The 21,480-nt window shown below is 31.3% G+C and overlaps 2 protein-coding genes across 5 annotated transcripts in view; one reads left to right on the forward strand and one right to left on the reverse strand.

Annotated features, from left to right (window-relative positions):
- Nucleotides 1–3,650: 3,650 nt before the first annotated feature.
- Nucleotides 3,651–7,515, reverse strand: LOC134715267 (small ribosomal subunit protein eS6-like). Its single transcript, XM_063577342.1, has 5 exons — nucleotides 7,435–7,515; nucleotides 6,498–6,629; nucleotides 5,644–5,854; nucleotides 4,452–4,601; nucleotides 3,651–3,923 (listed from the first exon to the last, which is right to left on the reverse strand). Exons 1-5 carry the CDS (start codon nucleotides 7,438–7,440, stop codon nucleotides 3,694–3,696), a joined length of 729 nt encoding a protein of 242 aa, XP_063433412.1. The 5' UTR covers nucleotides 7,441–7,515; the 3' UTR covers nucleotides 3,651–3,693.
- Nucleotides 7,516–10,274: 2,759 nt separating this feature from the next.
- The window catches only part of LOC134715269 (cotranscriptional regulator ARB2A-like), a 44,092-nt gene continuing 32,886 nt past the window's right edge, over nucleotides 10,275–21,480 (forward strand). For 2 of the 4 annotated variants that reach the window (XM_063577345.1, XM_063577346.1), the window contains exon 1: nucleotides 10,277–10,325. The gene's annotated coding sequence lies outside the window, so the exon portion shown is untranslated. Of the gene's footprint in view, nucleotides 10,326–21,480 lie in introns of all 4 variants that reach the window. The other 2 variants (XM_063577344.1, XM_063577343.1) reach the window with 2 other exon arrangements.

The following is a 21,480-nucleotide window of genomic DNA, read 5'->3' on the forward strand; positions in this document are numbered from 1 at the left end:
AGGAGAAGATTTTTTAAAGTTGGCAAATATGATGAATAAATTGTGAAAAATTGTCATTAAAGGACAATAACCCCTTAAGGGGTCAATTGACCATTTTGGTCATGTTGACTTTTTTGTAGATCTTACTTTGCTGATAATTTTTTCTGTTTACAGTTTATATGTATCTATAATAATATTCAAGATAATGACCAAAAACTGCAAAATTTCCTTAAAATTACCAATTAAGTGGCAGCAACCCAACAATGGTTCGTTTGATTCATCTCAAAATTTCAGGGCTGATAGATCTTGACCTAATGAACATTTTTACCCCATGTCAGATTTGCTCTAAATGCTTTCGTTTTTGAGATATAAGCCAAAAACTGCATTTGACCCCTATGTTCTATTTTAAGTAACGGCGGCCATGTTTTTTGACAGATCAAAAATCGAAGCACACACTTTGTGCAGGATATACTAAGGAACAATCATGCTAAGTTTCATTCAAATCCATTCAGTAGTTTCAGAGGAGAAGATGTTTGAAAAATTGTTAACAACGACGGACGCCAAGTGATGAGAAAAGCTCACATGGCCTTTTAGGCCAGGTGAGCTAAAAAAAGGGGGGGGGGGAAATGTTCGTATACCTTTTGTCTTATAGTTCTTGCTTTAATGGTACTTTTATTTAGTTTTTCAAAGTTCCTTGACATTGAAGTAATTTTCTTTAAATATTCAAAAAAAGTGAAAGTATTGTTTAAGATGTAAAAATCTATCTTTTAGAGACAGTATTAATAAGTTAAGAAAGATATGAATTTATTCTAGTTGAAATTATACATGTATTCTAGTTTTTTTTTTTATAGATATGTCTTATTTTACATACAAAAAGTATGTACATTGTATATGTATTTGCAGATATCTTTACATTATAAAGACCCATTATTATATATTTTTGTAAAAACTGAAGGTTTAAAGTACTTCTAATTGGATAAAATTATAAATTCTTACCTTAATTAAGTTCATTTTCAGGAAACCATTCTTTCTAAATCTTTTGTTTTGTGACTATAAATATATCATCTAACTACTGGAGATAAAAATACATAGAGGGGAAACCTAGATTTGGGTCATAATATGAAATATAATCCATGCAATGTGTGGCTACTTAGTTAGATGCTGACAGATTTATCAATAATTTATGATCAATGTATAAGTGGTTTTAGATAAGAAATTTCTGCCTCATCTGGCTTATTTTGTAAAGCATTAACTATAGTTGTTAATGTCTGTGTCATTTTGGTCTTTTGTGTATAGTTGTCTCATTGGCAATCATACCACATCTTCTTTTTTAAATTATCGATAAGTTTCACAAGACTTGGTTGGGGCTTTCTAAGGTAGCACTCCACAGTTAGGTGTGTAGTTTCGCATTTTGGCCCCGGTGGATTTTTCAAATATGAGAGCTAGTGTGCAATAAAATTCATTTTTGGATAGCTGAGTATTAAAATAGCCTTTGTATTGGGTTTATATGAACATCAAGGTTATGTAATGTATGTAATATAGGCTGTTTTCTGTATGACAGTCCGTATTTGCATGTCCATACCATACATTGGTCCGGCAATTATTGCAATGTTTTTTTCCAACTTTTTATCGCACGAACTTTGTGATTGGATTTTACGAAAAAATGAGGCGAAAGACACCCATTTTTTATTTGATCATTAGGAAGATTTAAGAAAACAGTTTCTAAAAAGGTATCACTCAAAGGCATTGAAATTCTAGTTTGATCCAATTTTTGGGGGGATATATGACATGTTCACCCTCCTTTTTACAATATTTTATGGTAAATAAATGCAGAATGTTGCCATGGATACACATAAAAGGAATTAATTTTCATCCTTTTAACTTTTGAAACTTGAATCTATGGAAGATACTGATTACATACATATGCACATGTACAACACAAACAGTTAGATTAATGTATTAGAAATCCAGGAATAGGAGATGATAAAACATTTTGGGGCTCATTTTTAATTTTATTTTCTAACTGTGGAGTGCTACCTAATGTTTAAGAATGGACACCAAGTCTGGGATGTAAAGACAGACAAGGGTAAAAACTAAATGCCCCCTCTGCTAAAAATGGAGTAAAAAGAACAGGACGATATAAATGTTGCAATGGAATGTTTTCTTCTTCATAGAACATACTGGGACATCTCATGGTTGATACAAAGTCGAAGTTCACACAGGTAAGTTTTAGCCTGGAGAGTTTTTATTGTTGTCTGATGTCATGTTGATTAAATTAAGGTACAGTTTTCTTTACTTAAGGTGGTATGGGTGTCTTTCGCCATCTTGGATTGTAAAAAACAGAGAATCTAAGGTCCATATTTTCTATCAAATTAGCAAAATTTGATGCAAGAATGCAGATATTTCATGTGTTTTTACATTTAAAAGATCCAATTTATAAGAATATAACTTATAAATATAAATATATGTACAAGTGTAGATTATTTTTGGTTGTTTTTAAATATTTTGAAATTTTAATTTTAAGGGGAGGTAACTCTAAAACAGTGCATTTTCTGTTGGATTGTTCATGGAATTTTCCTACTTTGTATTTTAGCTGGAAAAAAACGTACGGTGACCCTATCTTTTCTTTTGATATTATCAAAGCATTGTTTGAAAGCTATATTTTCCTAATTTATTTTACAATTCTATCATTTCGTTTAGTTTCTATTCACAAAATGGTGTTTTTTCCTGTATAATCCATACAAAATGTGTCATTTTGTCACGACCCGTAGCTTGAAAAAATGCACGGTGACCTATCATTTTTATAATATTTTTTAACATGTATCAATAGATACTACATTTTGGCAAAGTATGAACAAATTCTATCATTTTTATTTTAGACTCCCATACCACCTTAATCTTTCTATTTGAATTAATTGTAGAAAACAAGAGCCTGGAATGGTATAGTTTTTAATCAACATGCACCATTGTTCTTTATTTATATAATACATGTATAAAGTTGAAGTCTGATTTTTCGTGCTAGTAAATACTGCCTGCAAATAATTTGGAAAGTGCTCATACTTTTTTTCAGCCAGTGTTTTAAGTTATTGTATTGTCATCTGATAGTCATGCTGATTATACTGTGCACCGTTTTCTCTGGTTTCAAAATCTTTGCTTTATCTATCTTGGGTTTTTTTTTACAACCAAAAGCTACATGTGACAATGATTGAATAGTAGTGTCAAACCCTGTTATGATTAATGTCTGATTTGGACCTTGTTAATTCAGTATTGTAGATTGGACTTCAGGACATCAGACAACACCAATACTTTCATTTTACCCTGATTTTTAACAAGTGGTTGTTTTGCTCTGATTTAAAAGCTGTAGTTTAAAGGAGATGATTTTTGCACAAGACAAGCAGTCAGTAATCTATGAACTGATTATATTACGGCAACTTTAACTCCATACCACTAATTTGAAATAAAATTGTTCAATGGTTGACTTTGTTTTGTTGTTTGTGTTTATAATGTCCGACAGGAATATGACACAAGTGAAAGATTTAAAAAAGAAGAAGATTGTGTTGATCTTTTGATACCACTTTTTCGGTCTAATTTTGATTTAGGGTTTCTATTGCATTGGTCTAAATAGTCCTCATCTTTTTTTCTCTTTAGAACATAATAAAATGAAAACCATATCTTTTCAAATTTTTTTTAATTTGGATCAGCAATGGCCATAGTCTATGCTTTAGATTGTGACTGTGACACAGATGTTCTACTGTTAGATCGACTCCTTTTTCTTTCTTTCTTCTCCTTCAGTCTGAGGGCCAAGAGCTTAGCATATTCTGCAGCATCATCTTTCCTTTTAGCGTGACGCCTCTTTTTGAGGGCAAATCTGTGTCTTTTACGTTGTAGTACAATTGGAGTTACAAGTCTCTGAATTTTGGGAGCCTTTGACTGAGCTTTCTTTCCTGCAAAAACAAAAAACATTGTTTTTTTAATTTTTATAATAATTTTTTCTTTCCTAAAACAATACAATTTGAAAACTATATTCAAATAAATTTGTAGAACATTAAATCTGACTTTATAGAAACAAAACATGAAATAACAAGGACAGCAAACTGGATTTTCCTACACAAGTTCTGGAATCGTGATAATTTTCAAAAATAAGTCAGTCCTAAGATGCATCAAGATTATAAAAAATGTTGTATCAACTGATCAAACATATCATTTAATAACAAAAGCTTAAAAACTGTTTTGTAAGGAAGACTAAAAAAATTAATTAAATGGCAATAAAATTTCTTGTTTTTGCCTTTTGACTGGCAAAGCCAAAAATTACAAGTCAGAAACTCTCCTTCAAATTATATAGTGAAAACTGTGTCTCATTGGGTCGCTATCTTATTTACATATTTCCAACATCTACTGTTTTTTAAATTCATATTTACAAAAAGTTATGCTTATAAAATAATGCCACAATGTACAATGTAGGGAAAACTAACCTTCTTTCACAGCAAGTGGTCTGCGGACGACATATTGTCTGACATCATCTTCTTTTGACAAGTTGAAGAGTTTTCTGATTTTACTGGCTCTCTTTGGACCAAGTCTTCTTGGGATGGTTGTATCAGTGAGGCCGGGGATGTCTTTTTCTCCTGGGAAAACATATCTTTGAATTACTTAAAGAAGCTCAAAAACAACTATGTCTACTTTCCATTTAAATACTACATTTTTGAAGATTTGTGCCTATACATTTTTAAGACCATATAAAGTCTTGCTATAAATACTTTGATATTTTAAGAAGCATATAAAATTTATTGAAATCTTTGATAAATACAGACAAAACAACCATGAGTAAATTAATACATATCAAATCTTTCATCAAAGGGGGGAAAAAATCATAAACACACAACAATAAAGACATTTTTTTTTAGGGCTATTCCAGAAAAAAATGTATGGGAGGGTTGGAAGGCACATTGTATTAATAAAACATGGGTAATGGGTATCAGAGCAACTTTTCACACTATAATTCTCAATTACAATTGTCTGGGTGGCAGGTGCTGACAAAAACTGCCTTCCATCCCCCCCCCCCCCCCCCCCCCCCATATATTTTTTTCTGGAATAGCCCTCAACAAATTAGAATAAACGTTGTAAAGGGACATAATTCAAGAATGGTACATGTGACACTTGCGATATTCATATTGGTCTGAATTTTGTGGTAAAAAGCATTGTGTATAAGATTCATAACATTTGGTTAAGGCAAACTTAAGTTAAGAGAAGGGAAATGAAAAGTTCAGCAATTTTTCCATTTGAAAGGGGCACAACAAAGTAATGCATTCAAATTCAAAGTTGATCTGGGTTTTATTTTTTGTTATAAGCATTGTGTATAAGATTCATAACATCTGGTTAAGACGTACTTAAGTTAGAGAACTCAAAACCAAATATTCAGCAATTTTTCAATTAGCAATGGACATAACTCTAGAACAGTAAAAGTCATGTCATTTGATTTCAATCTTCATCCTTGTTTGTATATTAATATGCAGTGCATAAGTTTTAAAACATTTGTAGAGTCAAACTCAAGTTCAAGGCAGGGAATGAAAAATACAGCAATTATTTCATTTCTAAAGGGATATAACTCTAGAACAATAGCAGAATAATTGCGAGTTTAAATCTTTAAATGATTCAATATCAATTTACCTTTCTTGACAACAACTAAAGCCAAAACACTCAAATTACTGTCTACAATACATCCACGGACTGACTTCCTGCGTCTTTCCCCAGTTCTTCTTGGTCTGAAACAAGAGTGACCTTTAGACAACAGAAGACGTACTCTGCCATTAGTCAGAACTCCCTGCTTCATGGGGAATCCTTGCTTGTCATTGCCTCCAGAAATACGTACTACATATCCCTGTTGATAAAATTTAAATTCATACAGAAAGGAAAACGTTACATGTATAAGGATATCTTATTATGCATTAATTTTCTGACATGGTGCTTCATTTTTTTCCAGTTCATAGCCATAAATAATGTGATTAGTACAACTGCTGTTTTCAATGCTAGTTTTCAAATTTCTATTTCTTAAAAATTTCCCATATAAATAATAAAATCAGAATATACCTTAATTACAATGTAGTAAATTCTAAATTTCTACATGAAAAACTTGTTAAATTTGAACTGATCAACTGGACGTTTGACTAACAATAATTCAAACTTGTAGAAAGAAATGAAAATCAGTCTTGCATAATTTGGACAAAAGAAACCATGATTCTTTTTCCTTATATTTAAATTAAGAAACTAATTGTGCTCGGACAGCTGATCGAAATAGGATCATTCAATTATTGTTGTATTTTTTTTATCGGAGATTTGGTGACCCCTATTTCAGAAGTGGCATCTTGTAAAAGTTGTTGCCTGGTAAAATTGAAATTGTGACACTGGTGTCCAACAAAGCAATCTCTACTGGCCATTTGAGCTTACAAGACGGGGATGCTGCAAGTTTTTTCCTTTTTTTGAAAGTTTAAGTTATAGATTTTTTTCATGACGTGATTACAAACCTTCCATTCATCACCAAGACTGTCAGCAGTTACTTCCTGGGCCATACGTTTATCAAAAAACGGTCGCAATTTCTTTTCATCATCAACTTCTATAAGCTTTTGACAGCCAGTGGCTGGGAAAGAAATGTTGAGCTACAAAAGAATAATAATGAAATAAAATAATGCAACAAGACAGAGATGTATTCTTGAGTCTAAATACAATAAAATAGTTTCAATGTCTACCACATTGTTTTCAAAAGTGAGAAATACTCTGCTCATAAAAACCTATGATTTAAGTTTCATAAATATCTGACAAGAATTGTAAACATAAGAGGGCTGTAACAATGCATATTTCCAAGGTGAATAACTCTTTTAAAATGATTTCAGTGCTGTTTTGAACTGAAGATAACCGACATGCCACATCACTCACTAGACAGTGTACCCCAGACTCTTAAAAAAGAGGGGGGTCAAAAGACTAAATACAAATGTAGGTATAAAGGTATGAAAACAAACGTTACGACTGTATACAATGCCTAAAACAAAATGTATGCAAGTAAATCACGTGTAGTATCATATTGTATTATAGTTCTCTCTCTGTCGGCAAATTTTAAGGTACATGTTGTCAATTAAGTTTTGTTAAATAGGGGGATTGTGTCATTTTCAGTTTTGGCGTCTCAAGTAACAGTTCAAACACTAGCCCCGACATGCACATTCTGCAAAGTCAAAATTCAATAATGATTGTAATTGGAAAACGCTTTAAATTGATAATTTGTTTCGTCTAGGTACCATCTTTCCGAGTTTACCAGAAAATGGAATCGATCTTCATCTGTCGCTTTCGGGCCATTGGGTGGTGCTTTAATGTACCTCAGACTAAGAGGCTATATACAATTAATCAGAAAAGGATATTATTTATGTTTTTATTTGAGTAGATACATAGAATATTTGAGTTGTAAACTACCTTCATGCTGATCCTTGTGATCAGAGAGCGACAACCGGAACAAGAGACAGAATCAACGGGTAACACTAAGACCTGAAGGTGACCCTGAAAAGACCCGAATTAAAATATGTTTCGCTGCATTCAAATTCTCAATATTTTATTTGTTTTCATTTTTTTTTTAATTTAAATTTTACCAAATCTTAAGTTAAACATTTAATTAAAGAATAAAAAGAAAACAAAAATGAAACAAATAAAAAATTTATTTGCCAAGACTCGAAATGAAAAGACCTGAAATTCTTCATGACTTCATCTTCAAAATATACTTTAATAATTTCCCATATGGATTTAATAATCTTATATTATATAATATATTTCTAATCATTCGTAGTCAGACTAAAGAGTGGTAAATGTGGTTATAGACTAAACAGTTATATTATCACATCAAATATTATACAAATCTTCCAGTTTCATTAATAAATTGTTGGGCACATATGAATGTAAATATCTCGTGTTTTCGTCAATATTCAAACCTGAACAACCCTGTAGTTGGTCATCAAGATTGAAATCAAGTTGTTTTAAGTATCCTCAGTTTTTGAAAGAGCTCATATCTCGGATAAATGTAAAATGTACAAAAAAAAAAAAAAAAAAAAAAAAAATCTATCAGGCACATACTGAACTCGTACAAATGATCACAGAGGGGGTGATGTTTTAGAACACTATCCTCAGTTCTTATCTTGCAGTGAATTGTATCATGTTTTTTGGTGAATCAATGGAAAAGCCTCGGAAAACTGGACAGGGACTAACATCCTCATTAATCAGCTTTCTTTTGAATCCTGTAAAGCTTATAGTGTTGGATCCTGGAACCCCCTTTTAAGACAATCACGCACTTGAATGATTTGAATGGGGCTATATGACTGGAACCGCCCTTATATCCTGGGCATGGAGCCCCCATCTTAAAAATGACTGGATCCGACTCTGGCGTATAATACTTTTTGCTTCGACATCGTGCGAATGCCACTATTCAAGAGTATCTGGAATAAACCTGTTCAATCTTATAGGCTGTGGTTCGACACTGAGGAGTAGTAAATATTTTTATTTCTCATGCCATACTAGGCATTAGTGTTTGCATACGACAAGACAACAGCAGCATTTGAATATCTCCAGAAAATGGTTATAGGAAGAAAAAATGATTTTATTTAAATATTGTCTATTCTGGCCAAAAAAAATTAAAAGTTCAATAAAAATTGTAAAGCCTAAAAATAAAGAAAAATTGAAATTAATTTTAAAAAGCAACCTCAATCAGGCAAGCGCCAGAATGTAATCTTCAAAATGTTGATGGTTTTCTGTAACTAAAGAAGAAGAAGAAGAAATCCCAAATCTTATTCCTTGCATAATCTCTATTTAAGTGTTTCCTTTCGATTCCGAGATACAATTCTAGCAGCAACTTAGTTGTACAGACTCAATTAGATAATTCTCTGATCAAATTTATCATGGCATCAATTACTATTTTAATTTTCAATGGATTATGTTGCGTTTACATTATGTTACATGAAAAGTAAAATTTGAAAATATAAGGAAAACTTTGTTTTTGTGTCAAAATTCGAACTTGAACAGATACTCTAATGACCTTTACAAATTTAAGGTCAGCTTTATTTAAGTTCTTTCATTTTTTAGTTTTTTGCCAATCACTTGTGAACTTCGTTTGATTATAGAAACAGCATTTATGATAGACAATTATGTTCTAAACATCCTAATTGAACGAGAAAATAATAAAATCTGAATGGAAATTTACAAAACTCGTAGAGATATTTTACTAAAAATACTTAAAAGAATGTCATTTGGAAGACAGTCAAAAGCTTTCGAAAGATCTATAGGTCTAGCTGCCACATACGACATTTTTTTTAATACCAGAACTGTTTTCCAATCTTCAAGGAGTTTAAGGACAGGAAAGTTATCTGATATCCATGACCTTTTCTGAATTAAAAAAAAAATAAAATGTATGAAATATATTTTCAAAAAATTCAGTCAACTGGTTAAACATAACCATTTCATATACTTTTGAAATTATAGAATGTTCACAGGTCTATAAGGTTTTTTTTTATCCAGTGGATCGTTCTTTTTTGTGTAGTGGTACAATCTCAGCTTCTAGCAGGCAAGTTAAGTATGTTTGGAAATTCACTGGATTCTATAGTATTATTTATAAGTGTTGTTATATGTTTGTCACAGTCAGTATTGGTGCACTTTCTCGTTATAAATTCGATGATATCTGATCTACTCCAGTACCTTTTTTTTTTATTCAGATGTTCCACAGTGTCAACATGAATAGGTTTAAAATCAAAAAGTTCATCATGTTGTATATATGTTAGCTTTAATTAAAAAAAAATATACAAGGATGCTTTTATTTATAAAAAATAGTACCTTTGCCTTCTAAAATGACAGAACTATTTCGTATTCAACGCCAGTTTTAAAGTATTTCAAGTTGTGCAAAAATAAGTTGATTTACAAAAGAAGGACTTAGACTGATTTTATATGCACAGAAAATGTTATCAAAATATAGAAAATTCTTTGAAAAAAAAGTTATTGAAATTAAATTAAATCTGACCCTATATTATCAAGTCTGTTCAGGTCTTTACATTTCTCAGTTGACTCAGTTCAGGTCCAAGTTTTCAGTGGCGTCAATTTTCTTATAATATGTTTTTCTCTTATTAAAAGTTTAACTTAAAATCGATTAAACACGAAGAAAAATACGGATGGAGGAAAAATTATTGGAAATTAAATAATGTTGTATCGTCTATTTTATGGTCTATTCAAGTCTTTTCAGGGCGCTAGTCATTATTTTAGTGAAACCCCACATCAACGAGAATTAACGAGACAGGAAGTAATAGATATTTGGGAAAGCCCCTTTTTAGATTTCCCAACGAGGTATATAATATACAAGGTTATAGATATTGTAACCCGGACTATAACCTTGTATTTGTGCGCATGCGCGACCGGTACTGGGCGGATCCGGTAATTTCTACTTTCACTTTTTGAAAAAAATCTCCTATGTGGAGATAGATTTGTACGCTTTTATTTACATTTATCTGCGAAAGAAAATACACGTCTTGCTCAGTTGTTGAAGTGGCTATCTTCCCAGTACTTCAGAGCACACATAACGTCTAAAACGTAAAAAAAAACATGTGAAAAGTTTGCAAAATAATGCATTGTAGCAATGAAAACATACATGATCAACTTTAAATGCAAAATAACATTTAAAACTAGGAAAGGAGGCTAACCCCCCCCCCCCCCCCCCTTCTTTTCCTTTTCCAACTAAAAAATGTGATTTGGTTCAAAAGAGTCCGACAATAAATTCTTTTTATGTGTATTTATCATGTCAGTGTGCATAGGAGGTGACCAAATGATTTCTTGCGGCGTCAAGAAAGTCTTAAAAATATTGTTATGGATCGTGCATGTATGAGGGGGGATAGGGCCTTTATCAGGACTCCAGGATCTGGTGTTTTTAGGCTCAGGGTTTCGGGATCTATTAAGAGATACAGGAATTCTTTTTTTGAATTACTAGTACTGGATGTCAGAATTTAAATTTATTTAAATTCGGGATTTCATGTTGAAGGGATCAGGACCCCTCCTACCCCTGGTCATGTATGAGGGTGATACTTGTAATCCCTGGGAAATCGGGAAATCACAAATAACCGTTAGAAAAAATTGGCAAATGACGTTTATAACAGTAATTTTTGGTGCATGACTATAAAAAAGTACACATTCCTTTAGGTGATATCAAAATCAATTAATTTTGACACTGTCTAGAGTGGATAAATATCGTATTGCAAAAGATTATGTGGTGAAATCTGTTTCTCTGTCTTCATGTCGTCACAATGGGAATTTCAGATAATAGCCTGAAAATTTGACGTCATAATCAAATATTGACCAATGAACAACTAAGATCAAACTAACCACACCTAGATTAAATGAAAATAATCATCAGGTCGGGAATGCCATAAAACGAGTTAAAAAAATCTTCATAGTAAAAAAAATATTTATTTTTTATCACCAATGTAAACATATATCACCATTGTATATATATATCACCATTACAAACATCTATCACCAATGTATATATCTATCATCCTACTGTTTTTATATATATCACCAATATAAATATCTATCACCTCACTTTATTTATCACTACACTATATATTACCAATATATTAAAATCTCGAAACTGAATATATCTAACATCACTCTGTATATTTATCAACACTAAAAATCTATCAACACACTGTATAATAATCACCATTCTGTATCAATCACCACTTTGTACAACACTGTATATCTCTATCACCATGCTATATATTTATCACCATTCTGTATTAATCACCACTTTTTACAACACTGTATATATCTATCACCATGCTATATATTTATCACCACTCTATAAATCTATCAACATATGTTTATATTTAAAACCGCTGTATATATTTATCACCATTCTGTATTTATCACCACTCTGTAAAAGGCTGTATATATATTCTGTCACCATACTTTATATATCTGTCACCAGACTTAGTATTTCTGTCAATACACTTAACATATCCATCACCACACTTTATATATCAATCACTTGGCTATATATATCTATCACCTGATCTATTTATATATCAATCACCTCACTATATATATCTGCCACCATACTTTATATATATGTCACCACACTTAATATATATGTCACCTCACTATATATATCTGTCACCATACTTTATATATCTGTCACCATACTTTATATATCTGTCATTACACTTAACATATCCTTCACCACACTTTATATATCCATCACCTCACTATATATATCTATCACCTCACTTTATATATCTATCACTACTCTTTATATATCTGTCACCAGACTATATATCTATCCCCACACTTTATATATTCATCACCTCACTATATATCTGTCACCATACTTTATATATATGTCACCAGACTTTATTTATCTGTCACCATACTTTATATATCTGTCACCATACTTTATATATCTGTCATTACACTTAACATATCCATCACCACACTTTATATATCCATCACCTCACTATATATATCTGTCACCATACTTTATATATATGTCACCACACTTTATATATCCATCACCTCACTATATATATCTGTCACCATACTTTATATATATGTCACTATACTTTAAAAATCTGTCATTACACTTCACATATCCATCACCACACTTTATATATCCATCACCTCACTATATATATCTATCACCTCACTTTATATATCTATCACTACTCTTTATATATCTGTCACAAGACTATAAATCTATCCCACACTTTATATATCCATCACCTCACTATATATCTGTCACCAGACTTTATATATCCATCACCTCACTATATATATCTGCCACCATACTTTATATATCTGTCACCAGACCTTATATTTTTGTCAATACACTTAACATATCCATCACCACACTTTATATATCAATAACCTCACTATATATATCCATCTCCACACTTTATATGTCTGTCACCAGACTTAATATATCTGACACCACACTAAACATGTCCATCACCACACTTTATATGTCTGTCACCTGACTTAATATATCTGTCACCACACTTAACATGTCCATCATCACACTTTATATATCAATCACCTCACTATATATATCTGTCACCAGACTTTATATATCCATCCACTTACTATATATATCTGTCACCAGACTTTATATATCAATCACCTCACTATATATATCTGTCACCACACTTAACATATTCATCATCAGACTTTATATATCTGTCACCATACTTTATATATCTGTCACCACACCTTATATAACTGTCACCATACTTTTTATATCTATCACCACACCTTATATATCTGTCACCAGACTTTTTATATCTATCACCATTCTATATATATCTGTCACCACACCTTATTTATCCATCACCAGACATTATATATCCATCACGTTACTATATATATATCTCTCACCTCACTTTATATATCTGTCACCATACTTTATATATCTGTCACTATACTTTAAAAATCTGTCATTACACTTCACATATCCATCATCACACTTTATATATCCATCACCTCACTATATATATCTTTCACCTCACTTTATATATCTATCACTACTCTTTATATATCTGTCACAAGACTATAAATCTATCCCACACTTTATATATCCATCACCTCACTATATATCTGTCACCATACTTTATATATCCATCACCTCACTATATATATCTGTCACCATACTTAACATATCTTTCACCAGACTTAATATTTCTGTCAATACACTTAACAAATCCATCACCACACTTTATATATCAATCACCTCACTATATATATCTATAACCTGATCACTTTATAAATCAATCATCTCACTATATATATCTGTCACCATACTTTATATATATGTCACCACACTTTATATATCCATCACCTCACTATATATATATCTGTCACCATACTTTATATATCTGTCACTATACTTTAAAAATCTGTCATTACACTTCACATATCCATCACCACACTTTATATATCCATCACCTCACTATATATATATCTATCACCTCACTTTATATATCTATCACTACTCTTTATATATCTGTCACAAGACTATAAATCTATCCCACACTTTTTTTATCCATCACCTCACTATATATCTGTCACCATACTTTATATATCCATCACCTCACTATATATATCTGCCACCATACTTTATATATCTGTCACCAGACTTTATATTTTTGTCAATACACTTAACATATCCATCACCACACTTTATATATCAATAACCTCACTATATATATCCATCTCCACACTTTATATGTCTGTCACCAGACTTAATATATCTGTCACCACACTTAACATGTCCATCACCACACTTTATATGTCTGTCACCAGACTTAATATATCTGTCACCACACTTAACATGTCCATCACCACACTTTATATATCAATCACCTCACTATATATATCTGTCACCAGACTTTATATATCCATCACCTTACTGTATATATCTGTCACCAGACTTTATATATCAATCACCTCACTATATATATCTGTCACCACACTTCACATATTCATCATCAGACTTTATATATCTGTCACCATACTTTATATATCTGTCACCACACCTTATATAACTGTCACCATACTTTTTATATCTATCACCACACCTTATATATCTGTCACCAGACTTTTTATATCTATCACCATTCTATATATATCTGTCACCACACCTTATATATCCATCACCAGACATTATATGTCCATCACGTTACTATATATATATCTATCACCTCACTTTATATATCTATCACTACACTTTATATATCTGTCACCAGACTTTAAATATCTATCCCTACATTTAAAATATCTGTCACCACACTTTATATATCTGTCACCACACTTTATATATCTGTGACCACACCTTATATATCTGTCACCAGACTTTATATATCTATCACCACACTTTATTTATCTGTCACTACACTTTATATATCTGTCACCACACCTTATATATCTGTCACCAGACTTTATGTATCTATCACCACACCTTATTTATCTGTCACCACACTTTATTTATCTATCACCACACTTTTTATATCACCAAACCTTATATATATGTCACCATACTTTATATATATATGTCACCCCACTTTATATATCTGTCTCCACACTTTATATAAATTTTCACCTCACTTTTTATATCTGTCACCACACATTATATATACATCACCACACCTTATACACATTACCACACCTTATATATCTATCACCTCACTTAATATATCTTTCACCTTAATTTATATATCTATTTCCTCATTTTATATATATATGACATCCCTGAAAATATTTTTTTTACCTCACTGTTGATAATTTTTCACCATATTTTATATATGTATCCCCTCCACATATGTATCTTTTAACTAAATACACTGCTTAAATCAATCAATCACAACACCATTGATATATATGTCACCACACAGTATGTATATATATATATATATCATCCTTTGGTTTATATATCATCACACTGTAATATATCTTTATACTATTCAGTGGATCCTTTACCTCACTGTATATACACATAACCCCAGTCCACACTTATCACCTATCTATATCTATATATCACCATCATATCATATTTATAGTAACACAATGATTATATCTATCATCATTCTTTATCTTTTTTTCACAAGACTGTATACTATAACTTGTTGTATCTCCTATAAGTCAGAGAAATGTACTGGTCATTGTATAATTTACAGTGGAAGGAGATATGCAGATATGCAATGTCCACTGAGATATGTTTGTATAAGCTTGCATACTTATCATGTAGCAATTATCAAATTGATTATTTATATTTGTGTTCTTCTTACAGAAATACCAAACAACATTTTGCACGGATTTAGAGGTCATTAGTGAAAAAGGAAGAAAGGAAATGGGTACATCTAATTTTAAATGAAATAACAAGAATAGTTGAATAATTAACAACCAAGCAGCACTCAGCAATAGTGATGGTAAAGTATTTTTATAAAATTATACTCAAAAAAAGATATATACAGTGTGGTGGTTTATATATTCCTCCATTGCTACAGTCGCTGCATTCATCACCACACTCTCCATATATATCCCAACAGTCTCAATAGGTACCCCAATACTATGACCATCTATCACTACAGTCTCAATATCTACCCCTATACTATGATTATCTATCACTACAGTCTCAATAGCGATACCCATACTATGATTATCTATCACTACAGTCTCAATAGCTATCCCCATACTATGATTATCTATCACTACACTCTCCATTCAGATGCCAACAGTCATTATGTATATATCATAATAGTCTCTATGTATATATCAGGATAATACAAAAGCTTCCCCTTTACTTTATTTATCAATCACCTCACTTTATATATCAATCACCACACTCTCTATATATATCCCCATACTCTCTATATCTACCCCAAAAGTCTCTCAGTATATCTCCACATAATAAACACCTTAGATTACCTTACATTATTTATCAATCACCTCACTTTATGTATCAATCACCACACTCTATATATATATCCCCAACTCTCTATATCTGCCTCAAAAGTCTCTCTGTATATATTTCCACACAATAAACAACTATCACCTTACTTTATTTATCAATCACCTCACTTTATGTATCAATCACCATACTCTATATATATATCCCCAACTCTCTTTATCTGCCTCAAAAGTCTCTCTGTATATATCTCCACACAATAAACAACTATCACCTTACTTTATTTTTCAATCACCTCACTTTATATATCAATCACCACACACTCTCTATATATATTCCCATACTTTCCATATCTATCCCCACAGTTTCTATGTTTATGACCACATTATAAACACCTATCACCTTACTTTATTTATCAATCACCTCACTACATATATCAATCACCACATACTCTCTATATATATCTCCATTCTCTCTATATTTACCCAAAATTCTCTATGTATATCTCCACACAATATACCATATCACCTTACTGGAAATACCAATAACCTCACTTTGTAAATCAATTGCTCATTTCATATGTATCACCTCACTCAGAATATCTATCAGTTCACTGTTAATATTTTCACCTCAATTTATACATTATGTCTTTCACACCACTGGGTATATCTCTCAAATGCCTATTTATTCCAACTGGAAAATGGATATGAGTACGATAATAATCCATGTTTCTGTACAGAAATCTGTTTATGTTAATTTAGATTTTAAACTTAAAATGACTCAATGTGACACCTATCATTGTTATTATTTTTTTTCTTCAGAAAAGTGAAAAAAGATTTTTGATAGATAGAAAATAGGAGAAAAGGAAAAGGTAATCTTCATTGAAATTTAAAGTATTATACATATGTATGTTAAGAGTTAATTAGCAAAGTATTATACATATGTATGTAAAGAGTTAGGTAGCAAAGTATTATACATATGTATGTAAAGAGTTAATAAGCAATTAAACAATCCTGGTTGAAATGAAATATTTTAAAAGAAATGTTTTTTAAAGTATAACCGCTCCAACATGGCATGCAATATTTTATGTAAATATCATGTCAGGTATCTTTTCAATAAAAGTAGCAAATATGATATACTAACTGTGGGTCAATGATTGTGACATTCAAAATGTGTAAACCTTATAAATATATTGTTTCAGTGTTATTGCACTTGTAACTAGGTCTACATAATACTTCTGCTGGCACACACATAATGTATATACCACCACATATTATGTATCAACTGCCACACATTACATAATTATGACCACATATAATATATCTACCGCCACACATAATCAATCAACACACTGTGTACATCTATCACCACATTATGTTTGTCTATCACCACACTATTGTTTATCACCACACTATTGTCTATCACCACACTATGTTTGTCTATCACCACACTATGTTTGTCTATCACCACACTATGTTTGTCTATCACCACACTGTTTGTCTATCACCACACTATCTTTGTCTATCACCACACTACGTTTGTCTATCACCACACTATGTTTGTCTCTCATCACTCTATTGTTGTCTATCACCACACATTATATTTTAATCATCACAGTTGTAAAGCAAAGAAAAGTAATTACCCAAGAAAAAAATGATTTGAACTTTTCATTTAAATGATTGGTATCACAAATGAATTTTATTTCTATAAGTTTTACATTTTGATATTGTCTTGGGATTCTGCCATTGCAAGGATAAAACACTCCTATTTGTCCTTAGATGGAAAACAAATAACAACTTTTTAGGGCTTTTAAATTTTGTATTGTTTTGAATAATTATTTATCCAACTGAACCATATTGTTATGTTTTAGGTTAAACAAGATTAAGTGCCTGCCACACAATTAAGAAAGAATTAGAGGCAAGAATGTTTACAGAACAGAGGAGATTATTTGTACTGCACTTAGATTTGTGTTTTAGTTATATTCAATTAGTATTAAAGAGTTATGTACAAAAAATCCTGTTATATTATGTTCTTTTAAAAATACTTTATGTCAATTCTCCTTCTCATGCTTGGGGTTCTTTGGTAACATGGGATACTCTTAGTAAAGTGACAAATGCATATCTTTTTTAACCTTTTTCTAACATGTGTATCTGTAACAACTAGTAAATTCAGAAGCAGTTTTAATATACCTTTATACTTGATAACCCTTAAACGTAATGTAGCTCCTAGGAAAGTTAGTGTTTAGTATTCCTTTTATAGGGGAGTCATATTCAGTGCCAAACAATTATTATTGAAGGAGCTATTCCCCTTGGAAATATAAATTATACGAAAAATTGCATGGAAAGCCTTTTCAAATCTACATCTTTCATAGGATTGCTACGAAATTTATATTGAAGGTTTATCTTAGCAAGTATTAGGGTTAGATTGAAATTCATTTCAAATCCACTATTTCACCATGAGTAATGTCCCTTGGAAATAAAATTTTTATAGGAAATTGCCTTATACAATGTTTTATATCAAATGCACTTTTGGCAATTACAGAATGATTATACATCAGACTAAACTGGATTGATTTTAACCTACTCACTTTCTGAATGTGTTGTCTACACTAATGACATGGTTGGTTTTCTCCTTTTGAACTACATTATACAATATGGTATGTGTTTTGCCATTGTTGAAAGTCTCCATTGGATAGTTATCTTCTTGATAATCATACCACATTTCAAGTTTTTAAGTCCTAAGCATGTGTGAAACAATGTTTAATTGAAAGATTACTTCAAGATTTTCTTCATGTATTAGAATAACACATGATATGGGTATTCTTCCATGACACAAAAAAAGAACATGCAGAGCAAAAAGAATATGCTTGATTTGTATGAAGTAAAATAAAAAATTACAGAGCTCCTAGGAAAAGCAGAAATGGAACGTCCCGGATCAAAGGCAAAATCAAAAGCTCAAACACATCAAACATAATGCATAGGAGGTGAAATAAATAAATACTGAACTCCGAAGAAAATTCAAAAAGGAAAGCAATCAAATGGCAAAATCAAATGATGAAATACATCAAATGAATAAACAACAACGGTTATATTCCTGATGTCGTACCTGCATTCTCAAATGCAGAAAATGGTGGATTTAACCTGGTTTTATAGCGCTGCATGTATTCTTTAGTATTGTCTAATTGTTAGGTACGTGAATGTATTGTCTTTGGTTCTTTAAAGTTATCTGAATGTAAATAGTCTGTGGTTTTTAAAACAGTCTTTGTATTTCTGTGGTTGTAAGATACATCTAGTCTTTTTATTGTCTGTGAATCCCATATACAGTCTGTATATGTTTTGTTTATGGTTATGAGATATAGGCAGTTGGTATTGTTCCGAATTCTAGGAACCAGTTTGTATCAGCCGTGGTTCTCAGTATTTTTTTGTATATTTGTATGTACTGAAACCATTGAAGAATTTACACAGTTAATTAGTTAAAACTTGTTTGTTACTCAAAAGACGTTATTTCATGATTTGGGTAATACTTGGAAATTTATTATAAGGTGAAATATCTAATCCAGAAAGACATTAGTCGAAAGAGTTGATCTCTTCATACTAGCATTGAGAAAATCAAGTCTTAATTATTCAAAGCAAAAAAATCATAAAGGTACCGGTAGATATTTTTAACTTGTTTGTAGTTAATGGAATCTACACGGTCTTTGCTGTCTTTTGATAATACATGTTTGTTCATAACACATGTGCACGAACAAATCTAAGGGTAATTTGGAAAAAAATACAAAAAACTACAGTCATGCGTTTTTAACTTTATTTGCCGAACATTGATATACAGTTTTCATGAAGAAAATGTCTTGATAATACACTTTTGTTCACAACACACGAACAAATCTATGGACACTGGCGAAAAATACGAAAAACTACAGTCATGCATTTTAACTTATTTGCCGAACATTAATATACAGTTTTATGGAGAAAATATACAGCTAAGATGATTTCGTCATAGTTCTTTACACGTATATATGCCGTATTCATCATTTTCCTGACCGAAGAGGACATGCTATTATTAGTTGCTGATAATAAATGGCTATTTATAAAAAAAAAACTTCTACCATTTGATTGAAAAAGTAGTATAGCGATTCAAAAAGTCACAACTATCAATCGATTTGAAGGGAACATACAGCAGATGCATGCAGTTATTCAAAACCTCGCAGAAGTTAAGCTTAAGAGAGGCGATCGATACCAAAGGGACTTACAAACTGAGAAGTAGAAAATAAAGGGACAACGCCAGAGATAAAAAAGAAAAAGACCAAATCACAAACACAAACAACAGTTTAAAAAAAACATAAAAAATCTAAAGACTTAGCAACACAAACCACACCAAAAATCTTCACTAAACATATCTTTCTCCGTGGGTGGTTTAGAATTATTGAAAAAGACTGATATTTGTTAATAATAGAAATGAAGATAAAAAGATAAAAAAAATATATATGTTGTGGAGTACCAACCAGAAGCCGCAAATATCTAGAGGATTTGGTTTTTAACTGAAGATAGTCATTTTATTTAAGCAAATTGTCGACTCTCTCATATACACGGATCGTTGAATGTTCAAGGCATGATTTAAGCTCAGATCTGGTTGTGATATAAAATTACTTAACAGAGGTAACTTGCTATTGAATGAAGATAATTTCACTCTTATGGAATTTAATTAAGTATTACCTCTTCCGACTACCATATTTGTTTGTTACTAAATCATTCGCTGGAACAACTTTTCCACGTTTTCTGAGTACTTGATTTTTTTTATGGTATATATATTGATTGATTCCTGTTGCATAAAATTGAGAATGGAAATGGGGAATGTGTCAAAGAGACAACAACCCGACAAAATAAAAAACAACACCAGAAGGTCACCAACAGGTCTTCAATGTAGCGAGAAATTCCAGCACCCGGAGGCGTCCTTCAGCTGGCCCCTAAACAAATGTATACTAGTTCAGTGATAATGAACGCCATACTAATTTCCAAATCGTACACAAGAAACTAAAATTAAAA

This window comes from Mytilus trossulus, chromosome 4 (assembly GCF_036588685.1).
Source record: "Mytilus trossulus isolate FHL-02 chromosome 4, PNRI_Mtr1.1.1.hap1, whole genome shotgun sequence".
Taxonomy (NCBI): domain Eukaryota; kingdom Metazoa; phylum Mollusca; class Bivalvia; order Mytilida; family Mytilidae; genus Mytilus; species Mytilus trossulus.